The sequence below is a fragment of the Neoarthrinium moseri genome (genome assembly GCF_022829205.1).
Source record: "Neoarthrinium moseri strain CBS 164.80 chromosome Unknown scaffold13_Wmoseri_CBS_16480, whole genome shotgun sequence".
In the NCBI taxonomy this organism is placed as follows: Eukaryota; Fungi; Ascomycota; class Sordariomycetes; order Amphisphaeriales; family Apiosporaceae; genus Neoarthrinium; species Neoarthrinium moseri.
In genome coordinates, this window is record NW_026055127.1 from 513579 (window position 1) to 541572 (window position 27994).

Consider the following 27994-nt stretch of genomic DNA (forward strand, 5'->3'; position numbering starts at 1 on the left):
CAGTGGTCCTGGAGGCCGTCGACGAACGAGGGCGACGGCGGGTGGCATGAGGGCGCGGAAAGGGGACGACAGGGTGCTAGACGTGGTGCCGTTTGAGGTCGACGGCCAGCAGTCGGGGATTGGCCGGCGAGACACCAGGGTCGACCAGGGGTCCAGGGGGGCCAAGGGGGTCCGCCAGGGGGCACGGATGGGGATGGCGGCCTTCTCATTGGCGGCGCCGACACAGGACGCAGGAACGCTCGCTCAACAGGGCTTAGGCCCGTGTTTGAAGAGCTGTGACTGCTGATCAAGTTAAATTGGGCTGATAACCAGGCCAGGGGACCACAGACACCACGGGACGCGGCCTGCTCTATTCGAGAACCCACCCAGGCCATCCGCCGATAGGATCCCCCGTGCCCCCTGTCACTCTGGTCGCTAGCCTGCTGGCCAAGCCTCTGTCCAACCGGGCCGCCGAGAGGGCGAAACGTCGAAACACCGTTTTTGACAGGACCACGCTGCCCCGTCACCCCGTGTCCGGATGCCCACACCAAGCACCCCCAAGGGCGATCATTCCAGCTTGGCTGCCGGCTCGCCGAGGACGTCGACTGCAGGGCGGTTGTGCGGGAGGCTTTGGGTAACGATTCTGCAGCGCCGCTGGTGCTAATCTGGTGGCGGCGCCTACCATGCGTTAGGTTACATACATGTGTGGAGGATGCATTTAGCTTAGCGAGCGGCTAGCTCAAGCCTGCGAAAGCGCGCGCTATTGAACATCGTGTAAATCGTCGGTTTCATGGCCCACGAGTCTCTGCCGGTCTGCTTGAGAACAATCTTCGCTGGTGCTTTCTAGAGAGACGATCATCTGTTGCACGACTCACTCGAAGCGCCTGCGGTTCAGGCTACGTAGCCCCAGCACATTGGAAACACAGACCATCAATGGGCGGCACTGGAAGACTCCGCATCAAACTTAAACATAGGCGATGTTTAACAATAATATCACGGTGATGCTTCATATAAGGTGGTGGTTGTTCTTCACGTACGGAACAATGTTGAAAACAGTTTCCCCCCGAGGCTGGAGCGAGTCGTGACCTGGGCCGCCAGGGACGAGACTCGATGGAGGTTAACACGTAGACGTAGGCTCCGTCGTCTCCCTTGCGACAGGACAACAAAGACGGCTCAGTTTGGAAGCGACGCACTGATCTTGCTCTTAGCTGGAATGTAGACACGGCATGCCTTTTGCGAAAATAAAGAACAAAGCCATTGGCATGGCCGACGAGCATTCCAAAGGGGCAATTGCCTCCTGCATATAGCGTCTCCCGAATGCATCCCTCCTCTTCTCACGAACCTGATCATTGCTTCTCGGTTCTGGCGCAAGAGGTGAACAGCGTGATAATTCTCTTGCCGCACAAGCGACGATAACCATGACCGAAGTGCTACTGTCGCCTGACCGCCAGCATGTCACCACCCCGTCCAAGAGGGCCCTGGACTATGACTTTGCCGTAGAGCTGACCCCGGGGACGTGGAAGGTCATCCGGAAGAAGGACCGCTTCGAGTTCCTGGCCCAAGATGTCACGGAGCAGTTCCAGGACTGCGACGGAGACCAGACGTGGCTGGGCCAGCTCCTGGACCCCTGCGGCATCAACATCATGGGGTCGCTGATGCGGATCCTGAACCACGAGAACCTCATCAACTGCGTCGACTGGATCAAGGTGCGGAGCAGCCCTACCGGCAGGATCACCACGTCCACGACGAAGCAGTTTGTCATCTGGGACTTCTGCAACGCCGGCACCCTCGAGAACCTGCTGATGGCTCCCCACGTGGTCGAGCCAACGGACTTCCACAGGGCGCAGACGCTGAAGGAGCTGGAAGATAAGAAGCACCAGGAACACAAGAAGCGAAAGCTCAAGGCGAAAGGTGGGCACAAGGGCCACCATCTAGACCATCACCACGACCATCATGATGACCATCATCAGGACCACGACCGTGTCTACGATGATGACGACGACGATGATGATGACGACCTGCCCCCCATATTCCTACCCGAGGCCTTCTGCTGGCACGTCCTGTGCTCGGTGCTCAAGGCGCTGGCGTGGCTGCACCACGGGATCCGCGAGGACTACAACGCGGCGACGGGGCGGTACGAGACGCAGCGGGCGGACCTGGACTGGCAGACGATGCTGCACCGCGACATCCGGCCGTCCAACATCTTCTTCTGCCACCCGCAGACCAAGCACGAGACGTACGGCCTTTGCAAGCTGGGCAACTACGGCGCCGCCGTCGTCTCGGGCGTCTTCAACGGCATCCACCGCGACCGCGTCCCGCCCGCCCGCGGCAAGGCCCTCGCGCCCCAGCCCGGCCGCGCCTTCGCCGAGCTCGACGAGCTGCGCCGCGCCGACGCCGTCTCGACCAACAGCCACCCGCCGCCGGTAAGCACACGGGCGTGACCCACCTCCCGGGATTTTCCCGTCTGCGCATGTATACTGACAGCCCGCTTCTAGCACACGCAGCCGTACACGATGCTGAGCGAGTACCGGTCGCTGGCGGACGTGGTGGCGGCCATGATGGTGGAGCCGACGCGCGGGAGCGAGGCCAACACGCACTTCCACGGGCTGCGGGACGCGCCGGGCCCGCGGTGGCGGGCGGCGCTGGAGCAGACGGGGTACACGGGGGCGCTGAAGAACTTTGTGTACCGGCTGATGGCGACGACGACGGGGGAGACGGACGGGGCGGCGGCGCCGTCGCTGGCGCTGTACCGGCGGGCGCGGGCCGAGCACGCGCGGTTCCGCGGGCTCAAGGACGAGGGCCGCGCCGTCATCACCGCGGACCACGTGCGGGCGCGGCACGCGGCGCAGGAGCGCGGCCGGCTGGTGGGCCACCTCGAGGCGCTGCGGGACGCCGAGCGCGCGCGCGTCGCCGAGGACACGAGCGACCGCTTCGTCGGCGTGCCCCCGCCCACGGCCCTGGATGACCTGCTCGACGACATCTACGACACCTGCGCCGCGGCCGATGCAGCGCGCTAAGACACGGAGGCGTCGGCGTAGAGAGATGGGTTTGTGGACTGGGGTTATGCTCGGGGTACTGGCGGATAGTTATAATTGTCTCGTTGCGAATGAAGAAGTTAGTCGGTTTAGTACTAGGGAACTGGCGCTTGGTTAGCAAGAAGGGAAATAGAAACATGTGGTAAAATATGGCCTTGTGACCGGACATCTTATATTGGTATCGAAACATCTATGTGATCTATAGGTATCGATCGCTAAGCAGGACCCACAGGAATGGCGACTCTAACGTGATATCTATTGCATAGGCTTCGCCATGGGTGCAATAATGCCCTGCTTGACAATGACCCTCGGCTTGGTGGCGTCCTGGTGCGTCTTCTTGGTGACCCATTCCGGGCCGACGGGGACGCGGAGGGAGCGCTCGTACTGGGCCACGGACTCGAAGGGATGCGGCATCTGGGAGGCCAGGTACTTGGAGTTCTGTTATTCTTGTTGTTAGCTGGGTGTCTTTTCTTTCTCCCATTCTGCAGCGCTGGGTTTGGGAGTAGCTCACCTTCTTGATCCGTCTCTCGTTCATAATGACATTCTTCATCTTGGCGTCCTTCCGCTTGTCCTTCTTGATACCGTCGACCTTGGTCAGGAATCGGCCCGCATGCCGCTTCTTGTCACGAGCCGACACGCCATCACCGACCCACGATCCCCAGCCGGGCAGGGTGTTATCGATGACCTTCTCGTCGTCCTCGGACTCAGCAGCTCGCTTCTCGGCCTCGAAATCGGCCACGACGTCCAAGCCGCCAAAGGCTTTATCGAGCAGGTCTTGTTCCCGGAACTGTATGAGGTGGCTATCATCGTCGTCTGATGAGTCGCCGGCGACGGCGGTAGCATGCTGTTTGCTTGGTGCTACCTTTGGCTTCGATGCGGGCGCCTTGACAATGGCAACGCTCGAGTCAAGGTCCAACACATTGCTGCCCTTGTCTTCCCTCTTGCCCTTTTGCTTCCGGGCCGGCTTAGAGGGCGCAGCTGCTGACCAGGCTCCTCCGGTCTCGCTGACAGCAACTTCTCGAGGCGTAGGGATCGGAGCATTCCGCGAGCCAGACGTGGTGGGAGTATCATCGGCCCCTGCAGCATCTTGAGTGGGCTCTGCCTTGGCCTTATCCTTCTTAGACTTGGACGGCGCAGGCTCCTTCTTAGCACCTGGTTGACCGAAAGTCCTGCGGCCAACCTCCTCGGCCTCGGGCTCGTCATCGAAGCCTTCGTCATCGGATGCGAGTTCGCGGCGGATCTGGTTGATGAGGTCGTCGTTCTCTTTGCGTTTTGCCGCCTCGCTTCTTTGCATGAAGGACATGTTCATGAGCTTGGACTTGTGGGGCTCGTCATCAGCGTTCTGAACATCGCGAAGTTCGTTCAGCAGGCGTTTCCTGTCATCGACATCCTCTGAGTCGGCTGAGTAGTCCGAGTCGTCGTCGCTGCCCTGGCCCTGGCCTTCAACACGCCTCCGGAGCTCCTCGTCGCGGCGGGCCATATCAGCCATACCTGCTCGCACGGAGTCGTCCCAGACGGCCAGCCCGCCCTTCTTGGCCATCTTGGCCCACTTCGATTCCTTATGCCTGGCTCCCATCCTCTCGTTCGCCCTCTGGCGATCTCTGGCCTCTCTTTCGTCCTCGGAGTCGACCTCACCAGCTTCCACGGCGGCCTCGTGCTCCTTGATCTCGTTCCTCTCCCGCTCCTTGCGGTGAACGCGGTGGTAGGCCTTGCTCTTGATTTTCTTGATGCGCTTCGCCCTGGCTTCTTCCCTTGACTTGAGTTCCCGCTCCCTCCTCTTCGCCTGCCAGAGGTCCTGGATGTCCTTCCTGGACAGCGTCTGGCCATCCTCATCGACCTGATCCCCACCATCCTGCGCAGCCTTGGGCCCGAGTCCGCTTTCTTCCATGATGCCAAGGATGGTTCGCTCGAGCTCGTTCGAACTGGCCTTGGGGTTAAGGGGCGCGATCTCCGTGTTGTCGTGGCGTGCGAGACCAGTCTCGGTCTGGGGTAGAGGGAACATGAGGTGATCAGCCCTACGGTTCTGCTTAACAGTCTCTGTCCACCTGTCGAGAGTCTTGTTTGTCTGCTCGTACGCCGCAGCCCGATCGAGCTGAGCTTGCTGCCGCCTGGCGAGAGGCACCTCCAGTTTCGCCGGTTTCGAGGACTTTTCCTCCTTGGACATCATCTTGAGGGATTTCTTGAGCTGCGAGTCTGAGACGCCCAGGAGACCGAGGTCCTTGAGATCAATCTTTGACTTCTGCGGGGCTGCCTGTTCCTCCTCGTCCTCATCTCCAACGCCGGAGAACTTCTTGACCCAGTCGGTGACGCCCGATTCAGAGACGTCGTCATCCTCGCTCTCGGCAGAATTCTCGTCCGAATCGCCGTCGTCAGAATCGGAACCCTCTTCGTCCGAGTCTTCATCCTCCTCGGCGCCGTCATCATCGTCGGACATGGATTGGTCAAGGGCATCGGCCAGATCGATGGCGTCCGAGCCGAGGGACTCGTCATCGTCGTCGGAATCTTCATCCTGGGCCTTCTTCTTGCTGCCGCCGAAGGCGTAGCCGTCAAACTTCTCGTTGTCGCTCTCGCCAAAGGCCTCGTCGGAATCGATGTCCGAGTCCTCGTCGTCCTCGCCGACGCCGATGCGCCACTCGTTGCCGCTGGAGTCACTGCCGTACTCTACGTCGTCCTCCTGGTTCTGGCCGCGGCGCATCTTCCGGGGCGGGGCGTCGTCGGCGTCGTCGTCGTCCTCCTCATCGTCGTCGCTGTCCTGGCGGGCGCGCTTGCCGGGGCCGAGATCCGCGTCCAGCTCGCGGTTCCGCGGGGTGCGCCTCGTCTGCTCGCCCAGCTCCTTGTTGGCAATGGAGAAGGCGTCGGCCGCCCGCTTGGTGGACTTGGACCTGGCCTTCTGGGCCTGGCGCTTCTTCGCCTGGCCGCCGCCTCCGCCGCCGCCCATGAGCGGCCGGCCGTGCGCCTGACGCCCGGGCATGTTGGTACGCTGTGCTTGTGTTGCGACTCTTCTATGTCGAGCGGAGGGTTCGGGCGTCTGTTGTCAACCAATGCTCTCGACGGGACGCTGTTTTCCGGGCTGGAGGTTCGGCTTCTACGCTGCGAGCCTGCAGTGAAAGCGGTGTCTGGAACTTTTTTCTTTTACTGCCCGTTTTAGCGGGGTGCCAGTTGCAAGCCCGACCAAATTTTAGTGGAGCCGGCGCCTTATCGGTCTTATCGCGCCCAGCACTCGGCCGCCAGCTGAAAAGTCTACGGGAGGTCGTGTGAGTGGACGCAGGTACCTGGACGACCCCTGTCCAGGGTTGAATTCTCAACCTCCAGAGCTCCGGGCCAGCGTCCAGTGAAGCAGCATCGCGACAACCCGCGCCCACCACTGCCGAGCCTTCATCTCTGCCCTGAACCACCGGCAGAAGTTCCCGCCCATTGCAATACCGAGGAGTAGAGAGCGGGCGAAAGCACGACACAGAGAGAGGAGCAGCAGCCATGAAGCCGACGTTGAGCCTCTGGTCCTTCCAGCCGCGGCTCAAGTTCACGCGCAAGTTCCGCAAGCTGCCGCTGACCACCAAGGACATCAACAAGGGCTTCTACAAGGGCACGCGGACGGGCTCCATGGGTCGCCACACCAAGTTCGGAGGCTACGTGATCGAGTGGGACAAGGTGCGCACCTACGTCGTGCCCGCCGGCTTGGAGACCTTCAAGGTGAGTCTTGTTCTTCCCTCACGCGCCCAACACGGCCCGATCCAAGGCCCCGCATGCAGACAGGCAGGCAGGCCACGCGATCATGTACTCACACGGAAACTATGGCCTCGGGTCGGGTCGGGCCAGATTTCTTGCCTTTAAATGATTCGGTGCTGACATGCCTGGAAACCTGCAGTTGACGCCCTTCGTCACAAACAAGGTGCGGAGGACTCGAGGCAACTACGAGGGATACCAGCAAGGGCCCACCGACCCGTCGCGGTACCTGGAGAGATGGAAGGACGAGAACGGCTTGGACTAGAGAGCGGAATGGAGTGAAAAGAAGGGAGGCAGTCCTATCGGCGTTACGGCAACTCCTGAACGGTTCAATGCCCAGTATGTCACTGGCTTACATGCGAATCGCAGCGATGCTACCCGCTACACTAATGGACAAACCAAGTTTATGACGCACCACGGCGAGGAACGAAACCGCCTCTTACGCTGGGCCCTTCTCTGGCGGATTACATGGTGTACCGATCTACGACCGGCTGCAGCTGCGAATTCTTGGACGCCCGTGGGATAGGATATGGTCCCAACTGTATTATACGTATGTACATTTGAAGGGATTATGGCAACTCGCATTACAGCACGAATCAAGATGTTTTCGTGTTACAGTGTGTTATGGCATTGTGTATTACTTAAGCAAACGCCACACGTATAGGGGCATGTTTGGCTTCAAAGCAAAGTCTTCTTCCACCGTCTTCCAAATTGTTGCAGGTCCGCCTCCGTTGAATGGGTATATATGCTCGCAACTTTGACCATCTACATGTCCGCCTCCTCCTTGTTGACAAATGAAAATAGAAATCTGGTGGGTTTCGTCAGTTGACCCTGGGCAATTCCTCTTGCGCCGTAACGAAGGTCTCCAGAGGCGGTCGCTCCTCGTGCGTGATCACACCGCCGACCATGACGGGCGGGGCCGCCTCGAGGCCTTTGGGCTTCTCGGCCGTTGGAGTAGCCTCGGGGCTCACAGCCTTCGGCGTGGCTGCTGGGCTCGCCGATCGAGGAGTTCCAGCAGTAATGGGCTCCCCTTCAGCCATATCATCCAAGATAGGCACCGGCGGGCTAGCGGGCCGGGGCGTCGAGGGCTCTGATGCCTGTTGCGCAGCTTCCTCGCTAGAGGTGCCGTTGGGCAGCCCGAAGTAGTTGTCGCCCTGCACCGGCATCGGACTGGCAACTCGCGATGGGTGGCCCTCCATGTTCGACGTCAGGGTGAGCATGCTCGCAGTCTCGGCTTCCTTGTGCAACGTGAATGGAACTGCGATGCCCTCCACAAAGGGGCGTTTGCCCGTTGCTCCCGTCTCGAGCGGCACATATTCAGGAGTCAGAAGGCCAGACTCTGCTGCCCTCGCAGATTCGACTGCTTGGGAGTCTGCGGTCCTCTTTGCCATAAGTGAAGCCAGTGGGGTGACTTCTTCATGTCCGGTGGCTGATTCGTTGGAGATTTGATTACCGTCCTTCACAAGACGTCGTCTTGAAGGACTACGGCTTGACAGCGTCAGCCTCTTCCCGACTGAGCCCTCTTGCTTCTTGATGTCGGTTACGCTTCGGGCTCCACTCCCTTCGGCGTCGGTTGCGACTTTGATGTCGGGGACCTTGTCAGCCTGTTGCTCGCGGTTCATAGTCATCTCGTCATGCTTGGATCCCCACAGTGACCACAGAGCGAGACCCATACTCTTGCGCTTCTTGGCGTCCGCTCGGTCGTAGCCCATCTTCCTACGTGATGCCAGTGCGCTTGGCGGAGGTGTCTCGCCATCGAATTGCTCGTACCCGGCGACCATCTCCTTGAGTCGCTGTTTGTGGATCTTGGCTCGGGCACTCCCGAACCGGTTGTCCCACTGGGCACGGGTCGCGAGCCATTTGCGTACTGGCCCCTCCTTGACGACACCGATATCTTTGGGGTCCATGTTGCATGCGATGAGCTCCGACTCCAACGCCAGAGGCGTCACAATACCATGCCTGCTAACTTGCTGTCTAATCATGTGATCCTTGAATGGTGGGAGCTCGTCGCCAGCCTTCCCAACTGTCGGAGTGTGAAGGGTGTCCTGTAGCACAGGCTTCTCTTGCGAGGATTCCGCAGGCTCGTCACTGTCGGATCCCGAGCTCGAGATGAAAGAGATGTCGTCATCATCAAGAATATCAATCTCGGTTTTCTGGGCCCTCGCAAGAGCCCATGCACCAAACTGGGCGATGGACCGGTACATAAACTTGGCAGGTCGGGTGAAACTGAGTGTTGGTGCAACATGGCAGAGATCATCCCAAACTTGTAATTGTACATCAGTCGGCTTAAACCGAGCCAATTGTGCTCTGGCAGACTCATGCATCAACGACTCTGCGGGCGCATACTTGGTGGGATTCGCGCACTTGTGCGCAAGGTAGATTTGTTCATCCCTGAGAATCTCGCCGCCGCCGACCATTATCAACAATGGAGGAAGGCCACCAAGAGTTGGCTGCATGACTGGGCTGACCAAAGGATGAGACAGCAGCTCGTTAGTCGCGTACATCTACCAGAAGTTAGTAGGGACAAGCTACGATCTGATCAAAAAAGGGAGCCGTACCTGGATCTGATCCTTGAGCTCTACTGTTTTCCCATCTAGTTCGATGGAAAGGGTAGCCGACTGGTTGTATTTCTCAGGTTCCGCAGATCCGTTGGCAGTCTCGCCATTTTCCTGCTTGTCCGAGGCTTCTGTACGATGAGGTTCTTGAGAGCGCCGCCTCATGTCCACGGACGCTGGCTTCATGAGTTTCGTGTGGCCAGGTTTGGTATTCTTGGCAATCTGCTCCCTGAGTAGGGCGTGCTCCTCGGCATTCAGGGGCGGCCACGCCTTGGAGGGCTTATGGTGAAAGCCATGGGCAGGTATGTAATCGAAAGGAGCGTCACCTGCCACGCTCGGAAAGGAATGCGTCAGGTCGACCCATGGGCTGATAAGAATGGCACCGGCAGGCAACGGCAGGCCTTGATCTCTGAGTGTTACCAACAAGCTCAATACCATACCACCACCGGCCGAGTCTCCCGCCAGGATGATGGTCGTCGGATCCTGAACAGTAAGCAAGTAGAGGTATGCCGCAAGACAGTCTTGCAATCCACAGGGGAATGGAAACTGGGGTGCCAGTCGGTACTTTGGCGCAAAGACCCTAGCCTTCAGCTTACGCGCATGCCGTTGCATCTGGTAACGATGCTCGTCGACGGACCCGAAGAAGTAGGCTCCGCCGTGGATGTAGAGCATGACGCGCTTCCCGGGGTCCCCAGACTCCTTGCGCTCGTGGTAGTCTGACTTCATCTCAATCCATTCAGCGGCAACGGGCGCCTTCGACCGGCGCCATTGCCACCATTTCGTGCCCCCCACCAGTCGGATGCCCTCGGTGCCGAGCTGCTTCTGGAGAGCCGTTGCAGCTTCATCGACGTGTTCGGCGGGGATTTCGACATCGTCGACCTTGACCCATTGCGGATGCGGTACCCATTGGGCAGTGAAAGCCTGAAGATCCTCGACAGTATGATGCGAGGCGAAGTCCAAGAAGGATCGGATCAGATGGAGGCCCTCGTCGTAGGACAAGTGCGCGGTGGGCCGTTCCTTGAGAGGCTTGCGATTAAAGTACTATAGGGGCAATCCAGTCGATCAGCCAAGGTGCTCTATTGGAGCTTCCCGGATACAAGACGTATGCGCAGGACAAACAAGGCAAGCAACACGGGAGCTCGGGCAGGGATGAGGGCCCGATCTGGCCGAAGATGCGCGTTTGGGCGGCAGCAAAACTGGAGAAATGCGGGTAAGATCCAGAGTTCGGGGTAACAGACGTACATGAGACACGAAAGTAGACAGGACGGTAGGCGTCACCGCCATCCCAACCGTTGCGGTGTTCATGGCTGCTGCGATCTGCTCTTTCGAGGACAGCTCCCGCGTCAGACAGGGTGGAAGAAGGGGCTCGTGATGCTTGCCTTGGGCACACGAGCAGCAATGGACGCGGACAAGACAAAACCAGAGATCCCGACAGAAGGAGACGACGAGTCGCACACACAACAAAAGCACAAAACGGCCCTTCGAAGCCAGGCGAGTATAGGTAACACCTGTAGCCAGCGAAGCCTGACGAGGATGAGTTGGACCCGGCTGCGAGCAATGGGCTGGGCTGGGCTCGGGTCGGTAGTAGTTCTCACCCACGTCTCTCCTTTCCTTTCCCGTGCCTTTTTTTCCCCATCGCATCCATGGGTCCTCTCCAGATTCCCAGGCTGGGGTTTCACCACCTGTCTGGGCAGTGACGTCAATGCTTTATCTCCTTTCAGCAAATGCGCTTCCTCTAGCGCGTCGCAAGGGGAATAGCGGCATCTGATGCGGGTGTCGCCGGTCCATTTTTCGCTCCTTTCAGGCCGCGCTGGAAGCGACCGGGGGCAGCCCCCCAGGGCTCCAGGCAGGCAAAGGGGCTCCAGGGGCCCCAGGGACCCCCAGTCGCTGTCGGCAGGCCTGGCCAGCACTGTCGGGGGAAGAGGGACCAGGGGGCGGTGATGGCCGGCACAAAAAGATATGCAGATGGAATTTTTGAATGTCTATGCCGGACGCATGTTGCTGCTGTACAGTCTGTGCCCGACCAACGAGTGCCCCTCTATTGACTCGCTCGACCCCCGCGATACCTTGTAGTCTTCAGGAACCAAAGGGTTTGAACGCCAGCATTTGCAGACATGGCGTCGCAAGCAGAGCCTTCGCCTGGTATGTGCTTCCAGTTGGAGTTGACCCGGTTCCCCCACACACACCATTGTGTTTGTTTGCCTGCCTGCGAAGCTATCCAGGTGCAAATAGTGTAGTTGCTGACCGAGATCGACCCTCCAGAAACCAGGCAAGAAAACTTCGAGCAATCCGTCGCCCTCTCGCTCCACCTCTGGCCCGCCCTGACGCTCGCCGTGCAGAACAACTGGAGCGACAACTCGGGCGAGGATGTGCGCGACTGGTTCGCCGGCGCCGTCGTCGAGCTGTTCCCCTCCTTCGTCGACCTGGCCAAGTTCTCCGCCCACCTCGCCCAGAACAAGGGCGCCAAGCGGCCCGCCGAGCTCGACGAGCCCTACCTCGAGGACGTCGAGTCCAGGCTCCTGCAGATCATGGCCGACGAGTTCAACGTCGACGTCGACGACGACTCCAGCTTCGAGGTGGCCGAGCAGATTGTCAAGCTGCGGGCCAGCTGCATGAAGGGCCAGTTCGAGGACGTGGACAAGCTGAGAGAAAAGTGGGCGAGCGGCAAGGGCAAGAAGGTCGTCATGAAGCAGGCGCCCGACCAGGACCAAGACACAGACTGGGAGGATGACGACGATGACGAGGAGGATGATGATGACGATGTTGAGATGAACGAGGCCCCAGCTTTGGTCTCGGCCCCCAAGGAAAAGCCGCAGCCTGAGGTCGACGAGGATGGGTTTACCACAGTGTCGCGAAAGAAGAGGTGAACAGTTGGGTCGCAGTCTTGGTTAAAACCTGGGCCGGTTTCTTGGGAATGAATCATTCTTGCTAAGAGTACGCTCATAACGGTTCTGGATGAGGGATGTACAACACTGCCTACAAGACTCCCTTCAGCATCCAACTCAACCCAGGGCAGCCCCGTGCTCCAAAGAATGCCCGCCGGTCCAGTTGAAGTAAAGAACAAGACAAAACAAGGTATAAATTACGCCCTCCCAAACGACAAACAAGTTACTCCCAGTCCTCCTCGTCGCTGTCGTCCTCCTTGCGAGCCTCCTTGGGGCTGTTGGGCGCCTGGCTGGGCACGCCGGAAGCGGCACCGACAACATCGTAACTGGTATCGCTGTCTGCTTGCGACTTCTCGTCGTTGGATTTGCGGGGCTCGGCCGGTCGGAGGTGTGTCGTGGCGGTTCCCTTGGGAGGGTGGATAGTGGTAGACGACTCTGTCGAAGCCGGTCTCGCGGGTTTGGCAGCGGCGGCGGCGGCGGCTGCCTCGTCGTCCGAGTCCTCGTCCCAGCCAACCTCTTCTTCGGCTTCGGCAGCTTGGCTCGAGTTAGCATAGAAAATGACAGCAATTTCCCCGTGCCTGACATCACTCACCCTTCAGCAGTTCCCGTCTTCGCTCTTCGGCCGCCTCGACACTGTGTCTGAGGAAGTAGTATCTCTTCCAGAAGTCTGCGTAGGGCACCTGGTCTGGCACCAGCTTCTCCATTGTCGTCCTCAGCTCGGGATACTTGGCCAAGTCGCTGCTGATGTCCTCGGTCTTGCTCTCGACATTGAAGTCCTTTGCCCACACGGCGAACTCATCGCCCGCCGGATCCTTGGCGAAGCTGTCCACTGACGTGTGAATGACATGTAGCTGCGCGTCGTATCTTGATGTGTGAATGACCCTCTTGCCCGACGCATCCTTGCTCTCGAACAGGACCGTGCTTCCCTGGCCGTCTGCACCGGCGGCAGGAGGGGCGATCTTGACGGCCTCGGTCAGGAAGTCGCGGATGTTGGCGCCAAACTTGAGCAGCGCCTCGTCGGCGGCGTCCTCGGCCTTCTGGATGTCCTTCAACCTCTTGGCGGCCTCGGCCCGCAGGCGCGAGATGACCGTCTCGGACTCCTTGATGGCCTCCTCCGAGGTCATGTCCTTGGCGTCGGTCGGCGTGGCATCGGCCTCCCTGTCCTTGTCGGCGCTCGACGCGGCCTGTGGCGAGGTGGCCAGCGAGAGCGATCGCGTGCGGCTGATGAGCGAGGAGCGCAGGTCGGCGGCCCCGCGGGCGGCGTCGGCGCCGAGCGAGGTCAGCTCCTGCGATGCCTCTCTGTAGACCGACTCGCCCTAGCCATGTGAGGTGCTGTTAGGGGTGGGTTCCTGCCTTGCCAGCAATTGGGGCTGCCCCGGCCCGGGCATGGGACGTTACCTGCTTCACGACATTCCCAAAGAAGCCGCCGAGCTTGGAGCCCCAGGCGCTCGTCGAGATGGCCTTGTAGGCCTCCTGCAGGTCCTCGTTCAGGGTCGGCTGCTGCTGCTCGGCCGTCTTGCTGCTGTCGGACGGGGCGGACTCGTCGCGGTCCTTGGGCAGGGCGTCGGCGGCGATCTGGTCGTATGCGAGATCCATGGCTGGCGACGGCGATGGGCGGGCGCGCAACTAACTAGCGGGTCGCCCTTTGTGTCGTTGAGTTGCGACGAATGGGCTGGAGCATGCAATCAATCGCTCTCGCCTCTCGTGCTGGCTCTCTTCTCTGTAGGTGGTGGGTGTTTCCCACCTGGCACTGTTGAGTTCAGGGGCGGAGGATAGCTTGTGGTCGGATTAAGATGGATACGACAAGGCTGATGGTTTGATTCGATGCAGTATCGATCTACCGGGCGTTGACGTATGTTCACGCTCCCTTTTCTTCTTTCCACACAATGGGCCGCCGTACCCCAAGCCCCCCCGTTGCCCGCCAGGCCCGTCTGCCCACTGCCCGCTGCCCGCTGGGTGCTTGTTCCACCTGAACCATGCCAAATGCGGGGCAAGGGTTGCAGCTCCCAGCACCAGCACCAGCACCAGCACCAGCCTGACAAGGTCCAGCAGGGGTCTCTCGGTCCACTTCTCTCTTGGACCTCAGCCCAAGTCCCGTCTCTCGAGAGTCCCCCAGATCACGTGCCACACTGCCGCTCGGTGGCCGTATCGCGAGTACGGGCATTCCTCGTAGTATTTCTGGGTTTGTGGTTGCCTTTGCCAGTGTCGTTGAACCTAATGCCGGTAAAAGGCTTAACAAGACGGAATTTTCACCCGATCATCCTCTACAAATACGGAATGTGGATACTTGTAACCACGTGGAGGATACTGTCAAGCCTGTATGCCCACCCGGCTGGCTTCTGTACAGAGTGCTGCACCCTACATACCTAGTGTGTGCCTTATCTAAGAGATGTACAGCATCACGGGTGACTGACTGTTTGGCTCGGCGTCCGTTGAGATTCGGAAGAGGTAGGAGGGAGAGAAAAAGATAGCATACACTGCCATGAGGATGGCTCGAACAGTACCATGAATCTGGCCAATATAGCAATCTACGGCAGCTTATTGTAGATGAAATGCCAGGTCAAGCTACGAATTGCACATATCTCTGGTTATGGACATCTTCCTATGCAAGCCAGCAATGCGCTCTCGATATTCACTACCTAACCCAGGTAGCCTTGCGCGCATACTATGGTACACTTATGGCAGATTGGCAGGATCCCAATCCAATGCCGACTCGAGTCGGATTTCCGCAAACTCCGTTGAACGGGGCCTAGACCGACCGGAGGACCAAGCGAGCTGCTGATCATCCTGTCAACTTGCCCAAAATCTAGGACAGTTCTGCCGATCTATTCGCATTCCGGCACCTCAGACAGCCAGGGACGTAGGTACCACAGTAAGCGCTTGTCCTGAAACTCGACTGGGCTGCCACGGCCTGCCAGTCACGCTGCAAGGCAAACGTGCGGCTCGCCGAGGGACCGCGGGGGGCGGACGAGCAAGATACACCGAGTGCCGAATGCAGGGAATGGGAGTTGCGATTCCAGGAGGGCAAAGGTACTTAGCTCCGAGACTGACTTCAGCCATCGTCATGAGGGCACGGCCGATGCATCATGGCTAAATGCCACTGTCATTCAGCATACGTACAAACAGGGTCACACTATGCACGCCACAGGAGCAGATGCACATGCAATTGTGTGAATGCCCCCAGTCCGGAGTTGCTCTGCTGTGCATGCCGTATGATGGATATGAATATGGCTGAGCTGTGTCTGTCCCTTCGTGGCCTCCCCTGCGAGCTTGCCTTAAGATCAATGGAGTGCCACCTTGTCGGGAAACGGGGGAGGTCGCCGTATGTACCTATTGGCATGTCTACCGGTATGACTCTTCAGTCCTGCAAAGCCCCTTGACGACAACGGCGACGAGGATATAGCATTCTATGGTCGAAAGTGTGTCTTCCCTCCAACTTCTTACAGCAATGCAAGCGGGCAAGCATGTAGGTACAGTAGGTGAAGGGTACCGGGCCAAGGCCCCATCGCAATTAGACGTGCCTTGGACCCTGACGGACTGGCCGCGCCAGGCCGACATTGGATTTGCTACGGTAGAAGGGCGTAATGGACATCTGCAATATGAGGGGCATTCCTTGATGGTGTCGAAAGGCATTGGCGATCTGATACGGCGGAGGAGGGGGGTGAGCGTAGTCGATTGCTCACCTCCCATCGCCCACAAACGGCCAATCACAAAGGGCCCCGGGCTCTTTTTTCGGACTAGGGATTTCGGGCGGCGGCGGCGTTGGACTGATCACAGCCCATCCTGCCACCCTCTTCCAACCTCATGCGTGGCGCTTACAAATCGGAAAAGGCCCTCTCTTCTGGGCCCCTCTCTCGAATTCTGTTGCTCCTCGCCGCAGGCAAGGCTCCAGCAGACGACGACCAGAACCACCTTCGAACCACGCTGTCCAGATCCATCCTTCGCACGTCAGGAGTCAGGGGACCACACCTGTTAGATTCCGTAGGGGCGTGTTGCGAGCGTCAGGCAGAAAGAGTCAGACAAAACCAGGCAAAAAGGCCGCCACTTTCTTACCCACCTGCCCGCCATTCACCACTCTACCCTCCTCTGCCTGCTTGTCCTCCTCCAGACCCTTGGGAGGCGATTTTTATTTCCTGCATCGTTGGCCCTGATCTCCGAGCAAGAGACGTCATTCTTCAAATCCCTCCGCGCGCCTGTGAATTGAAGATCAATCAAGAAGCACAGTCACCGACGACAACGCCCAAGTCGGGCCACCATATTCCCACGCTGTCAGCTTGACGATATCGGCCGCCCGCTCGCCCGGTGCTCGCCAACCCCCATCGTGCTGTCACTGTTACGTCGGATAGGCTTCTTTTTCTGGGTCTGAGTATCCGCAGCCAACCCAGACGCACTCGACTAGGAGAATCACAATTGTAGTTTACCCACACTACCTGAAAGTTCCTACAACAATCCGTCGCCATGGCCTCGACTCTCCCAGGAGGTCTCCCCTCGAACTTCATCCTCACGCCTCAGCAGCAGGCACTGTTGTTCCGCGCACTCACCTCCAACCAACCCAACAATGCCTCTCCTCAGAACAATGGATTGTCCCTGTCGCCGGCTGCCTTGACCAAGTCGCCGGCGCAGAATGGCCCAGCCATCAGCAATTTCAATGGCGAACAGGAAAGTCCGCTGTTTGATTACGACTACAATCTTGACGGAGACACAAGTTATGACTTCGACTTTGGCACGGACAACGCAGGCAAGATGATTGGTGATCTTCCAGGTACGACGCCGGCGCAGCCTTCTGGATCGTCCCAGAGCAGCTCCAAGGCCAGCTCTCCTGAGAATGAGAACGGAGACAAGAGAAGCCATCCAGATGAGGACGATGATGAGCGAGAGGAAGGGAGCGCCAAGAGACGTGAGAGTGAAGGCAAGGTGCCCAAGAAGCCTGGCCGTAAGCCACTTACCAATGAGCCAAGTTCGGTAAGTAGAATATGCGGCACTGGTTGCCAACGCTCATGACAGGGTCCATCTAACACAATGTTCAGAAGCGCAAGGCACAAAACCGTGCTGCTCAGCGTGCTTTTCGAGAGCGCAAGGAGCAGCACCTGAAGGACCTCGAGACCAAGGTTGCAGAGCTCGAGAAGGCTTCCGAGACTACCAACAACGAAAACAGTCAGCTCCGTGCTCAAGTTGAGAAAATGACTACGGAGTTGAATGAGTATAAGAAGAAACTGAGTCTTGCCAACAGTGGTGCTCGTTCTTACTCAGGTTCCAAGGCCCCTCCGTTTGGTTCTGGAATGATGAGCAACCTCAACGATGTCAACTTCCAGTTCGAGTTTCCCAAGTTTGGCGTGCTCCCTGGCCCTCAGGCAACCAACGGACGCTCGCCCTCATTTCCCTCTCCGAGCAGTCTGGGCAGTCAGCCCACGCCATCCGACAAGAACGACACGGCCACTCCTGGATCTACTAAGAGCCGGGAGAACTCTCAGAGCCAGAGTGACAAGGACGCACTCTCCAAGTTCTCCTCCATCATCAACACATCGCCCTACGATGCTCTCCTCGGCAATGCTTCGAGGTCGAGTCTGGACTCCGGAAATTTTAGCATCGCGGGCACGAACTCTGGTTCTCCATCAGCCTCATCCAACTCCAACGCTGGCCCAAGCTCTTCTTGTGGAACATCCCCTGAGCCCTTCACACAGTCGCCTCTGGGCTTCAAGCCTGTGGACACATTGACGACCATTGGCGAGGAGCAACCCGCTTTTACGGCCAACTCCCATCAGTTCAGCTTTGGCAACCTTGACATGAACAACCTAGACTGGCTTGCACAACAGAATGGCGGTCAGTTTGATCCACAGCTTTTCGGTGATTACCGTGAGCCACAGGACAACATTCTCGCAAACCCGGCCTTTGATGATAGCTTCTTCAACGAGGCATTTGATGCCGACTTTACGACGCCGTTCAATATGGCGCCGACTCCTAACCCGCCGAAGAAAGACATCTGCGCCGAAATTGATGCGGCGAAGGAGCAGGAAGACACCATTGTCACAAGCGTCAATGGCAAGTTGCTCACCTGTAACAACATATGGTATGTCCCCGGTCGCATAGTAGCCATTGGTTGCCTCAAGCTAACAATATCTAGGGAACGCTTGCAAACCTGCCCCAAGGTACAAGCTGGCGACATTGACCTCGACGGCCTGTGCTCTGACCTGCAGAAGAAGGCCAAATGTGGTGGAACTGGTGCTGTCGTTGATGAGAAGGATTTCAAGGCGGTCATGAGCAAGCATCTTGGACCTTGCCCTGATGGGAATGACGCTTGAAGGCGCACAAAACCTGTACAAAACATGGTTCGGAAGGATGTCCAGGTCAGCTCGCAAGGACATGGAAAGGCGTTACAGCAGAAAAGGGAAGCTCTCCACACAAATGGACGACAAAGGGCATGGTAAGACCTGAGGGCAGGTCGTGGCTGGGTGCGCTAGGCGTTGACAATCCGACCGGTGTCTCAGAATGACTGGACTGGTCTGTTTTTGCATGGTTTGAGTATGATGTCTCATAAAGATTCGTCACAATGATGGTATCTCGTTCATAGGTTTTAGTGAATCGATCAATTACTAGACAATGCGCAGGGTATGACAAATGAGTTTGACTATGAGTTTGACTATTAGTTTGACAGGTGAAAAACAACAGTCTTGACTTAAAAGACGATGACCAAAGACAGCTATTTCACGTCTTACCTTGTTGTAGATACTTATCAGTCCTAATCCATCATTCCTCCACACGAACTTTGGGGAACCGGGCGAGCCGGGGGTACGGGATCGTACGAGTCAGGCATGCATGGAGTGGATCTTGTGAATGCTGCATGGGACTTGCATAGCTGTGCCGATGCTATAGAGTTGGCAAAAAGCGCGCCCAAGGTTATTTCAGTCGCAGGCTGGAGTGGGTTATACTACACCTTTTGCTTGCTCATCGAGGTGGGTGAATGAGAAGAAGGGACGGTGTCGGAGGTGCGGTTTCTTGGCTGCCAGCCGCCAGCGCTGCCTCCGCAGCCGACGGGCCGCAAAATTGACAAGAGATCGCGCTGCCAACACGGCCGTCTGACTCGGTGTGTCACTTGATGATTCAACCATTTGGCTGCTCGCCCGCGCCGGTTTGGACCCCGAAATACATGTCCCCTACCAATCTTGGCTTCATCACCAACATTTCACTTCAACGTATTAATGATGTATACGAAAAGCGCTGCGGAATTTTTTGTGTATGCTGATCTACCGAGCCGAAGAATCGCTGCCCCCACGTAGATCACCTTCTCGCGCCAGAGAGTGGTTTTTCATTTGGATAGGTGTGCTTGGGTAGATTGTACGATATGGAGGACCCCTCAACGAAGCTCGTGGTAAGTTTGCCCTGCGTGGGTTTTGGGAAACCACTGTCATACTCACCGCGCACTTCTAGGATGAACTGTGTTCATTGCTGGACGAGGCTACAATTCTCTCAATATGTAGTGATTATGATCTCACGAAACCTGATGAGTTTCAAGCCGCCAGGGAGATCCTCCTCAGCATCTCCAAGGATGTTGAAGCAGAGGAGGCCACGGGATTCAACCCAAGCGGGCTGGGTGCAAATGAAGTCGTCGACATCAACGGGGCGGGCGCTGATGAGCCTGGAGAGACTCGCAACGTGTCCGAAAGCGACCTCAAGAGCAACGATGGCTTCACGAGCGCCACGGAGAGTTCTGCACCGCAGAGCGTGCTGTCGACGGGTTCCTCCAAGACATCAACGCAAGACGCACCAGAACCCATCCATTTGGGCCTATTCGATGGGCTGAGCAACCATGAGAAAGAAATCCGCCTAGGAGAGATGTTCACTCTCCTCAAGCCGATAGACGTCAAATTAGCGTTGCAGAAGGCCAAAGGGGACGCCGATCTGGCGTTGGACGTTCTGCTCAACACAGAGCATCTGGAACAGATGGGTCAACGTCTCAAAGGTGTCGACGGCTTTTACGTCGCCGATGACGCTGTGCAAGCCAAGAAGAGAAAGGGCAAGAAAAAGAAAGGCTTCGGCCGTATATCCGAGTCGGCGAACTCGAGCTCGACGAACGTCTCGGTGGACTCCAAGGCGAATGATGAAACGCACCAACGTAAGTTGCTGTTCTCTTTATCCCAGCTAGAAAACAGTGCCATGTTAACAAGATTAGAAAACATCGCGTTCCTGGCCGATCGCCTTCCTCTGCAGGACTCTGATGTTGCAACCATTTATTATCAGCACGACTCATCCATGGGCGCGACAGTCGTGCAGTTTCTGGATAACTACATGATGGCGCTCGGTATCGAACCTACCCAGACCTGCAGGTCTCGAGACGCCGATGATCTTGCCAAGGAATTCTCTTGGATCCCTACAAAGTACATCACTCCAATACTGGAGATCACTGCTCCTACGCGACAACACGCATTAGACATCATACATATCCTCGCCGATTATTATGAGAAGCCAGCATATCTCAAGTATGATGTCTCATACAGAGTTGCCGCGCCACGACTGGACATCGAGACTCCAGAAAACAGTAGCAGCAATACGCGTGGGGGTAAGAGCTGGTCAGCATTGGCAAAGGCCGGGCCTCCAAGCCTGAATCAGACACTCAGCCCGCAGTCCCCGGTGCTGAGTTCATCAGATTTTGCCGCTTTGCGAGACCAGTCGTACAATTACGCCGGGGCTACGTTCAAGAAAGGAGGCCTCTACCGACAGGCAGCCGTGGTGTATTCAGAGCGCGGGCGCGAGCTGGCGCAGAGTCATCGCCAGGCAACTAGCGCGGAAGCCGCTTACATGGTGGACCGGACCAGCACCCATAATAAGATTGATCTTCACGGCATCACTGTACAGGACGGCGTCGACATTGCGCTCGAACGCGTCCGGCGATGGTGGGAGAGCCTGGGCGAGGATCGGGCTCGGAAAGCAAAGGACGGCTTTACGATCGTCACCGGTCTGGGCCGTCACAGCGCCGACGGCAAATCTCGCCTCCGAATCAACGTGTGTAAGGCGCTCGTTGCGGACGGCTGGAAGGTCGAGGTCTTGACGGGTCAGTACCTCGTCACAGGGAGAAGGCGATGAAGGGGCAGCGGGTGTATTAAACGTGTTGTTACACGCTTCACGAGCTTGCATCGGATACGCGTGTCATGAGTTACGGTTTGCATATGCATCAGAAGGCGTCCGAGTCTGGATATATGGGAGTAATAGAGTTTTCAGTTAGAGGTCAGTTGCATTGGACATCTGCTACACTCTGGGAGACCCAGAAAGCCGTGTTTTAACGGATCAAAATAGAGCTTTCTATGGCCAACGTGGCCATTATTTTAACCCTAGAAGAATCTTAGTATTAAAAGGCGACGTTTTCAAGTTCTTATATACCTATCACGATATTCTGTGTAGACTTGCTTGCCATCTTCCTAGAGTACAACCCGGATTCACTCGTTTGTAGCATCCAGGGCCAAAACTAGTTTTCAGTCACCTTTCACCCAAGGCCGAAGGCAGATAATGAATGCATTCGAAAGGAAGACAACTTTACTTTAAATTGTAGTTTGAATATGCTATCAAGTACCGCTTTTCAAATACCAAGACTTGGCATTCATGCGTCGGCCTAAGTTAAGTTACGGATGGCGTGGACTGGCAAATCCCGGATGACGTGCTGGCCGGCCGGACAGACCGACCAAACGATGCGCCCGCACGCCCTTCGGGTCACCCGTCCATTTGTCATTCCCGCACCACTTCACTTCACTTCATCAGGAGTCTTCCCGCCACGGATGAGATACGAATTGAGGCGTCTGTTGTACTCTCGAGGAGTCTACATTTAGATCAAATGTAACACCATTCTCGACGGGTGCCGTAAAAGATCTGGCTGGCTACAGACCGCTTCACGCCATAGCTTGACTAAGACAGAACCGAGCCTTAGTAAGCCGCTTGCGTTATGCATCTTCTCGTATACCTACACAGGTACCATGATAAGGAAGTGTTACTTACCCCTTGGTTATCCTGCTCGCGTGTACTATTTGAATATTATCCCGGTTTGGTAACCATCAGGATTCCACGGCTGGTCACGCTGGCAGTCCATTTGGTTAGCGACTTCCTCGAGCGAATTACTGACGAGACGGAAACTGCTGAAGCAGTGGCGGGCCACGCCTTTCACTTGAGTAATACCTACCTAAGGTAATGCTCTGTCAGTATTAAAACTCTTGAGTTGTATTGGACGTCCTCCGGACGACATAATACTGCAACAGGCGCCATATCTTGGAGCCTCTATATCACGGTGTCTTTACCACGCACCGCCTGGATTCAGACATACTCTATACAATTGCTATACAGCACAGTCCATCATCCTAAGGAACTTCGGGATGGCCGTACTCGGGATCGACTCCCGGTGGCATGCCGGTGAAAAAGAGATCCACCAGATGCTCGGCGTACCAGAAGGTGATAACCCAACATACCCAGGCCTGGGACTACAATATAGACGGCGCATCCAAGACTCACCACTCATGGCCGTCGGTACACTGGACGAGCAAGGCCGCCCTTGGACAACGATTTGGGGACACACGGCCGGTTTTTGCAGACCGATTGGGCCAGGCGTCCTGGGCGCGCAAGTTCCCGCTGACAATATATACGACCCAGTGCTACATGAACTTTTTGCAGTTCACACATCTGACGCCAGAGAGAAACGTTTCGTCGACGATCTTTTAGTGAAGCCAACCGGAGGAAAGACGATATCTGCGCTGTCCATCGACCTGGAGACACGAGATCGTGTCAAGATTGCTGGCCGGCTCGTCGCTGGTTCTGTCTTCACTGAGCAGCACGGCCAGGCAGATGGCGGTCAACCGAATGGGCCACAGAGAGTCGTACAGATGGCCCTCGAGGTCACCGAGACGTTGGGAAACTGTCCGAAGTACTTGAACAAGAAACACATCACGCCTGCACCTGTGTCAAAAGAGTCATCATCCGTACCGATTCTACAGAGCAAGGGCACCGGTCTGCCCTTGTCGGAAGAGGCTGTTGCGTTGATCCAAAAGTCAGATCTTTTCTTCATCTCGAGCAAGCACGGCGACGGCAGCATGGACACCAATCACCGCGGTGGACCGCCTGGACTTCTGGGGGTTTACCAAAACGCGGCTGCGGAGCAAGGCGGAGTATCGCTGGTATATCCCGAGTACTCTGGTAACAGGCTTTATCAGACGCTGGGTAACCTGCGAACCGATCCCTATGCGGGCCTCGTCATCCCTGATTTTGAGACCGGAGACGCCCTATACTTGACGGGCCGCGCGGATATCTTGATCGGCGACCGGGCAGCAATGTATCTTCCTCGCACTAAACTAGCAGTCAGGATCAAAGTCGAAGAGGCCAGGTTTGTGACAAACGCCCTCTCATTCCGCGGAGAGTTCATCGATCACTCGCCATATAACCCTCCGGCTCGGTCGGTAATCACGCAAGGCACGCCAGGCAAAGCTCTCCCATCGTCCGAGCCTGGTGCAATGGCTACGGCTACCCTTTTGAAGCAGGAAAAAATCACGCCTATCATCTACCGTTTCGTATTTAAGCTGGCGCCATTTATTGACAAGCGAGGCCGGCCGAAGAGTCAACTGAAGGCATGGACACCCGGTCAGTACGCGACCTTCGACTTCGGGCCCGAGCTTGATAATGGCTGGTCTCACATGAATGACCAAGAACCCCAGAGTCTGAATGACGACTTCGTTCGCACCTTTACCATCAGTGCCCCTCCGGCAGCAGAGCTGGTTGGACCGGACGGCACCTTCAAGCCCGGTGTCTCGGCGGTGCAGCTAGAAATCACGGCCAGAGTACACGGGCCAGCAACCAAGCTTCTATCCAAGTGGTCGACCAGAGTGCCTCTTGAGCTGCCGGTTCTGGCCTTTGGCGACACCGAGGGTTTCGAGCTTCCGCTTACTGACAATGGCAAGGAGATTGTATTCGTAGCCGCGGGCGTCGGGATCACGCCGCTGCTGGCGCAGGCGAGCCGGCTTCGAGACTCGCCCAACGCCAAGAACATCTTGGTGGTCTGGACCCTGAAGAGCAGCGATCTAGGGCTCGCCATCCGGGCGTTCGACGACATCCCGGGCATGCAGGACGTCACGGCGCTGTACGTCACGGGCGACATCCGCAGCGAGGAGGCCATCGGGAACGTGCGTGCCCTCATGGACCGCGGCGTCCAGGTGCGCCACGGCCGGGTCACGCAGGACGTCCTCAGGGGCCGGACTCACGGCGAGGACACCAGCACGCCCAGTGACTGGCAGATCAGGAGGACCTTCTACTGTTGCACGGGCCCCGAGATGATGAAGACTCTGGTCCAGTGGCTTGATGGGGCGGAAGTCCATTATGAGAGTTTCAACTACTGATGATAGAGATATGGAGGAAGAGGAAATTGGGTTAATTCGATTGCTGGGTAGGATTAGTAGTAAAGAAAGACAGTGCAATAATCTTGTTATACCACTTGTTACGACGCTGATGCCATATCGTTCACCAACAGACGTGTCCTTATTAATTCAGTTCCGATTACTTATTTCGGCCGCGTATATGTGCCAACAATTCAAACGTAAAAAACTTAACATGGAAAAGAAAATCAAGTAGTGGATTAGTATCATGACTTTTCTTATTACGTGGGGAAGTAACTCAGCATTGGCTGGAATAGAGTCACATGGGCCTTTTGCAGAGTAGCACCCCTGTAGGTCTTAGCTAGATGTTGAGTCACAAAAAGGAAAAAGCAGACTTCTGGAACGAAAACTGGACATAGGGGTTGACTTAGGCTGCCTGAGTCCTGACTCCTAATAAGGCTAGATGCCCTTATTGGAGCGTTGCAAGTCTACGCATATTCAATATTGCTATTATGTTCGTCACTTGATGTTGCAGTGGATATCCCAGCGACGTGTTGTCAGTCTCCTCAACTGGGCTCAGCTACACCATTAGTCTACGTTGCGTTTGTTCTGTTGTATGGATTACACACATCCCTTCGTCCTAGGGTCTGCAGCGTTGGAAGTATAATTATACTAGCGCCAGAGTGCCTCCTATCCCCTCCAGGCAATGACACTCAGACAGTAAACATGCTTAAGCGGTGTTTTCAATCCCATAGCAAGCAAGATGGCAGCATATTACTGGAATCGGGTACAGGTCTGCTGCGATATGCAATCACTTCCAGTGAGATGCCTATACGTCGGCTCGGGGTTGGATCGTGAGGGCACCTCCATGGGCGTCGGACTAGTTACCGAGCATGTCTACCCAAGCAGGCCTGTATTTACCGAATTTCCGGGCGTCGGCGCAACGCTCGACGCTTATGCGGGTCCCCACAGCGACGAGATGCAAATCATCCTGTGCCTACCGTTTTGGCCTTGGAAACGTTTCTCTGCTTTGCCGGCGGGCCCGCGGATTGGCTTGTTCAAAAGCTTAGTTCCCACGGGTGATACAGAGGCAGCAAACGAAATAGTAGGGCTTTCTGGTTGCGGGTGCGCCCGAGATTAGTGACAGGCGTTTGGCCGTGAAGAAAAAAAGAGTCGCGCACGAGCAGCCCTACAGTGAAACGAGAAAAAGGCCCGTCTCGTCTCGTGGGCTCGCAGAATTCTCTTCCGCGGCATCTGAAGTGGGGTGGGGGGGCCCTTGTCGTGGGCTATGATGTCTTGGCACGCGGCCCCTCTATGCTGCGTGCTCGGCGGGCCCCTCCGGTTTACGTCCGGCCAGCTCGCCGGCGTGAGTAGTTGGAAAGGAGATTTGTCAGGAGAGAACAATAGGGGATTTGAGAGTTGCTGCCGCTCAAAGATTGGAGCCTGGTTGAACACTCAAAGGTGAACTGTACAAAGCACCGAGGCGCAGGGAGGACTGAGCCATTGCACAGGCTAGGGCTGTGTTCAGCAGCCGAGTCACAGTCACCCCTCAAAGCCCACCTGCCTGGACATGTGCTTCGTTCACTGAAGTGCACAGCTGCGCGTTCGGGTATAAACTCGGAGATCGTTCGAACGGGGGTCAGGACTTGTTGATCAACCGTGGAAAGCGAGATGTCTGTCTCGTGCTTGCTCGTGTCTGCCAACCTAAGTACCTAACTTGTCTAGTCTTCGAAGCTACCTAGGTCACAGCTCGAATCATTTCACGTCTGAGTTGAAGCTGAGCAAGCCGGGCCAGCGTATAAGCAATCATTGGCGGCTTACCCCAGACAGAAGTGATGTGTTTCTTTCTTTGAAGAACCCCACGCCCGTTTCACAATGTGCCAATAGACGGGGCCAATGTCGCTATCGGCTGCCTGGGGGTTGCCTGGCGCCACTGGCTGAGGTTGAGGAGGTACCTCGAGGCCTGGGTGTACAGTAGCATTGACGAATGACTAGATGGAGTCGGGCGCGCGGGGTTCGGTGGCCGGGCGCTGGAGACGTCGTCCGCAGTTGGCATGGTGGTCGGGTGTCCTGAGCCCTTGGGGCGTCTCGCTCCCTGTCTCCGATACTTAAGTCGCCCAGACAGCGGGCTGACGGGCCAGAACTTGACTTGGGGGCCCTCTTTTCTCTCTGCCTGCTAGCACTAGTTAAAAGTCACCGTGGTGCTCCGTACATCCTATCCTGTAGCTCACACCACACTCCACTACTACTAGACACCTCCATCCATCGCCGCCGGCTTCCCACTTTCCTGCCTGCTTCTGCTATTACTCAATCACAACCAGCCCGGAGCCCATTTCGCCAACTCGCCCCGAAGTCAATCATTCCCGCCGCAAACACCGCGCCATCCGGCCCTGCACACGAGCATCGCTTCCACCGTCGCACCCGCCGACTCAATCCAGGGTCCAACCTTATCTTATCTTGGTTGCCCGCCCTCTCCGGGCATCGTCGTCATCGGTCTCTCCTGGCCCTTGGCTCTCGCTCGACCCGGCCCTTCGCCCGCCAATCCTCACATCGCCACCATGGCTTCCACAACCTCACAACAGACGGCCAACTCGCAAACGCCGTCGTCGGCAAACATGTCGCTCGAGAACTACCGCCTGCCGACCCACCGCCTGCAACTCCGCGATGTCGAGCCCGGCAAGACCCCGCTGGTCCTCGTCGCCTGTGGCAGTTTCTCGCCCACCACATTCCTGCACCTGCGCATGTTCTCGCTCGCCTACGACTACGTCAAGGCCAACACCAACTTCACCGTCGTCGGCGCCTACCTCTCCCCCGTGAGCGATGCTTACAAGAAGGTCGGCCTGGCCCCGGCGCACCACAGAATCCGCATGGCCGAACTGGCCGTGCAGCGGAGGACAAGGACGGCCGACTGCCTGATGGTCGACCCATGGGAGGCCATTCACGCTGAGTACATGTACGTTTCCGCCGACGCGGACATGGCTCCATCCCGCTTCTCGTCGTACAGTGCGTCGCTAACATGCAAGCTCCAGGCCGACAGCAAAGGTATTGGATCACTTTGAGCATGAGCTCAACGATGTCATCGGTGGTGTTGAGGACACCAATGGCCAGAAGCACCCCGTCAGGATCGCTCTGCTTGCTGGTGCGGACCTCATCCAGACCATGAGCACACCTGGCGTGTGGAGCCAGGACGATCTTGCGCACATCTTGGGCCAGTATGGTGCCTTCGTCATTGAGCGTGCCGGCACCGACTTCCAGGAGGCGGTAGGCAGCCTGAAGGAGTGGGAGAACAACATCTACTACATCCCGCAGACTGTGGCGAACGACGTGTCGTCCACGAGGGTCCGGCTGCTGTCCAAGCGCCGCATGAATATCGACTACCTCGTACCGACCGAGGTCGTGGACTACATCGGCGAGCACGGCCTCTACCAGGAGGAGGATGGAACCGTCACGGGAAAGCTCAAGGAGAAGGCCCGGTAGATCCC

At 57.1% G+C, this 27994-nt stretch overlaps 10 protein-coding genes across 10 annotated transcripts; 7 read left to right on the forward strand and 3 right to left on the reverse strand.

Moving 5' to 3' along the window:
• Window positions 1-1397: 1397 nt before the first annotated feature.
• On the forward strand, window positions 1398-2996 carry JN550_004759 (uncharacterized protein; the record flags this gene model as incomplete). The annotated part of the gene is made up of 2 exons (XM_049316310.1): window positions 1398-2402; window positions 2475-2996. 2 exons carry the CDS (start codon window positions 1398-1400, stop codon window positions 2994-2996), a joined length of 1527 nt encoding a protein of 508 aa, XP_049173380.1.
• A 273-nt stretch (window positions 2997-3269) lies between these two features.
• Window positions 3270-5985, reverse strand: JN550_004760 (uncharacterized protein; the record flags this gene model as incomplete). Its single annotated transcript, XM_049316311.1, has 2 exons — window positions 3270-3452; window positions 3526-5985. 2 exons carry the CDS (start codon window positions 5983-5985, stop codon window positions 3270-3272), a joined length of 2643 nt encoding a protein of 880 aa, XP_049173381.1.
• A 503-nt stretch (window positions 5986-6488) lies between these two features.
• Window positions 6489-7002, forward strand: JN550_004761 (uncharacterized protein; the record flags this gene model as incomplete). Its single annotated transcript, XM_049316312.1, has 2 exons — window positions 6489-6704; window positions 6880-7002. 2 exons carry the CDS (start codon window positions 6489-6491, stop codon window positions 7000-7002), a joined length of 339 nt encoding a protein of 112 aa, XP_049173382.1.
• Window positions 7003-7558: 556 nt separating this feature from the next.
• JN550_004762 (uncharacterized protein) lies at window positions 7559-10597 on the reverse strand (the record flags this gene model as incomplete). The annotated part of the gene is made up of 3 exons (XM_049316313.1): window positions 7559-9241; window positions 9296-10333; window positions 10535-10597. 3 exons carry the CDS (start codon window positions 10595-10597, stop codon window positions 7559-7561), a joined length of 2784 nt encoding a protein of 927 aa, XP_049173383.1.
• Window positions 10598-11406: 809 nt separating this feature from the next.
• Window positions 11407-12159, forward strand: JN550_004763 (uncharacterized protein; the record flags this gene model as incomplete). Its single annotated transcript, XM_049316314.1, has 2 exons — window positions 11407-11434; window positions 11555-12159. The coding sequence occupies 2 exons, from the start codon at window positions 11407-11409 to the stop codon at window positions 12157-12159; spliced, it is 633 nt and encodes a 210-aa protein (XP_049173384.1).
• Window positions 12160-12400: 241 nt separating this feature from the next.
• On the reverse strand, window positions 12401-13773 carry JN550_004764 (uncharacterized protein; the record flags this gene model as incomplete). Its single annotated transcript, XM_049316315.1, has 3 exons — window positions 12401-12711; window positions 12770-13493; window positions 13576-13773. 3 exons carry the CDS (start codon window positions 13771-13773, stop codon window positions 12401-12403), a joined length of 1233 nt encoding a protein of 410 aa, XP_049173385.1.
• Window positions 13774-16635: 2862 nt separating this feature from the next.
• On the forward strand, window positions 16636-18476 carry JN550_004765 (uncharacterized protein; the record flags this gene model as incomplete). The annotated part of the gene is made up of 3 exons (XM_049316316.1): window positions 16636-17139; window positions 17205-18244; window positions 18299-18476. The coding sequence occupies 3 exons, from the start codon at window positions 16636-16638 to the stop codon at window positions 18474-18476; spliced, it is 1722 nt and encodes a 573-aa protein (XP_049173386.1).
• A 1040-nt stretch (window positions 18477-19516) lies between these two features.
• Window positions 19517-21255, forward strand: JN550_004766 (uncharacterized protein; the record flags this gene model as incomplete). The annotated part of the gene is made up of 3 exons (XM_049316317.1): window positions 19517-19543; window positions 19603-20287; window positions 20345-21255. The coding sequence occupies 3 exons, from the start codon at window positions 19517-19519 to the stop codon at window positions 21253-21255; spliced, it is 1623 nt and encodes a 540-aa protein (XP_049173387.1).
• Window positions 21256-22529: 1274 nt separating this feature from the next.
• JN550_004767 (uncharacterized protein) lies at window positions 22530-24536 on the forward strand (the record flags this gene model as incomplete). The annotated part of the gene is made up of 1 exon (XM_049316319.1): window positions 22530-24536. The coding sequence occupies one exon, from the start codon at window positions 22530-22532 to the stop codon at window positions 24534-24536; it is 2007 nt and encodes a 668-aa protein (XP_049173388.1).
• A 2534-nt stretch (window positions 24537-27070) lies between these two features.
• On the forward strand, window positions 27071-27989 carry JN550_004768 (uncharacterized protein; the record flags this gene model as incomplete). Its single annotated transcript, XM_049316320.1, has 2 exons — window positions 27071-27465; window positions 27542-27989. 2 exons carry the CDS (start codon window positions 27071-27073, stop codon window positions 27987-27989), a joined length of 843 nt encoding a protein of 280 aa, XP_049173389.1.
• Between the last annotated feature and the right edge of the window lie 5 nt (window positions 27990-27994).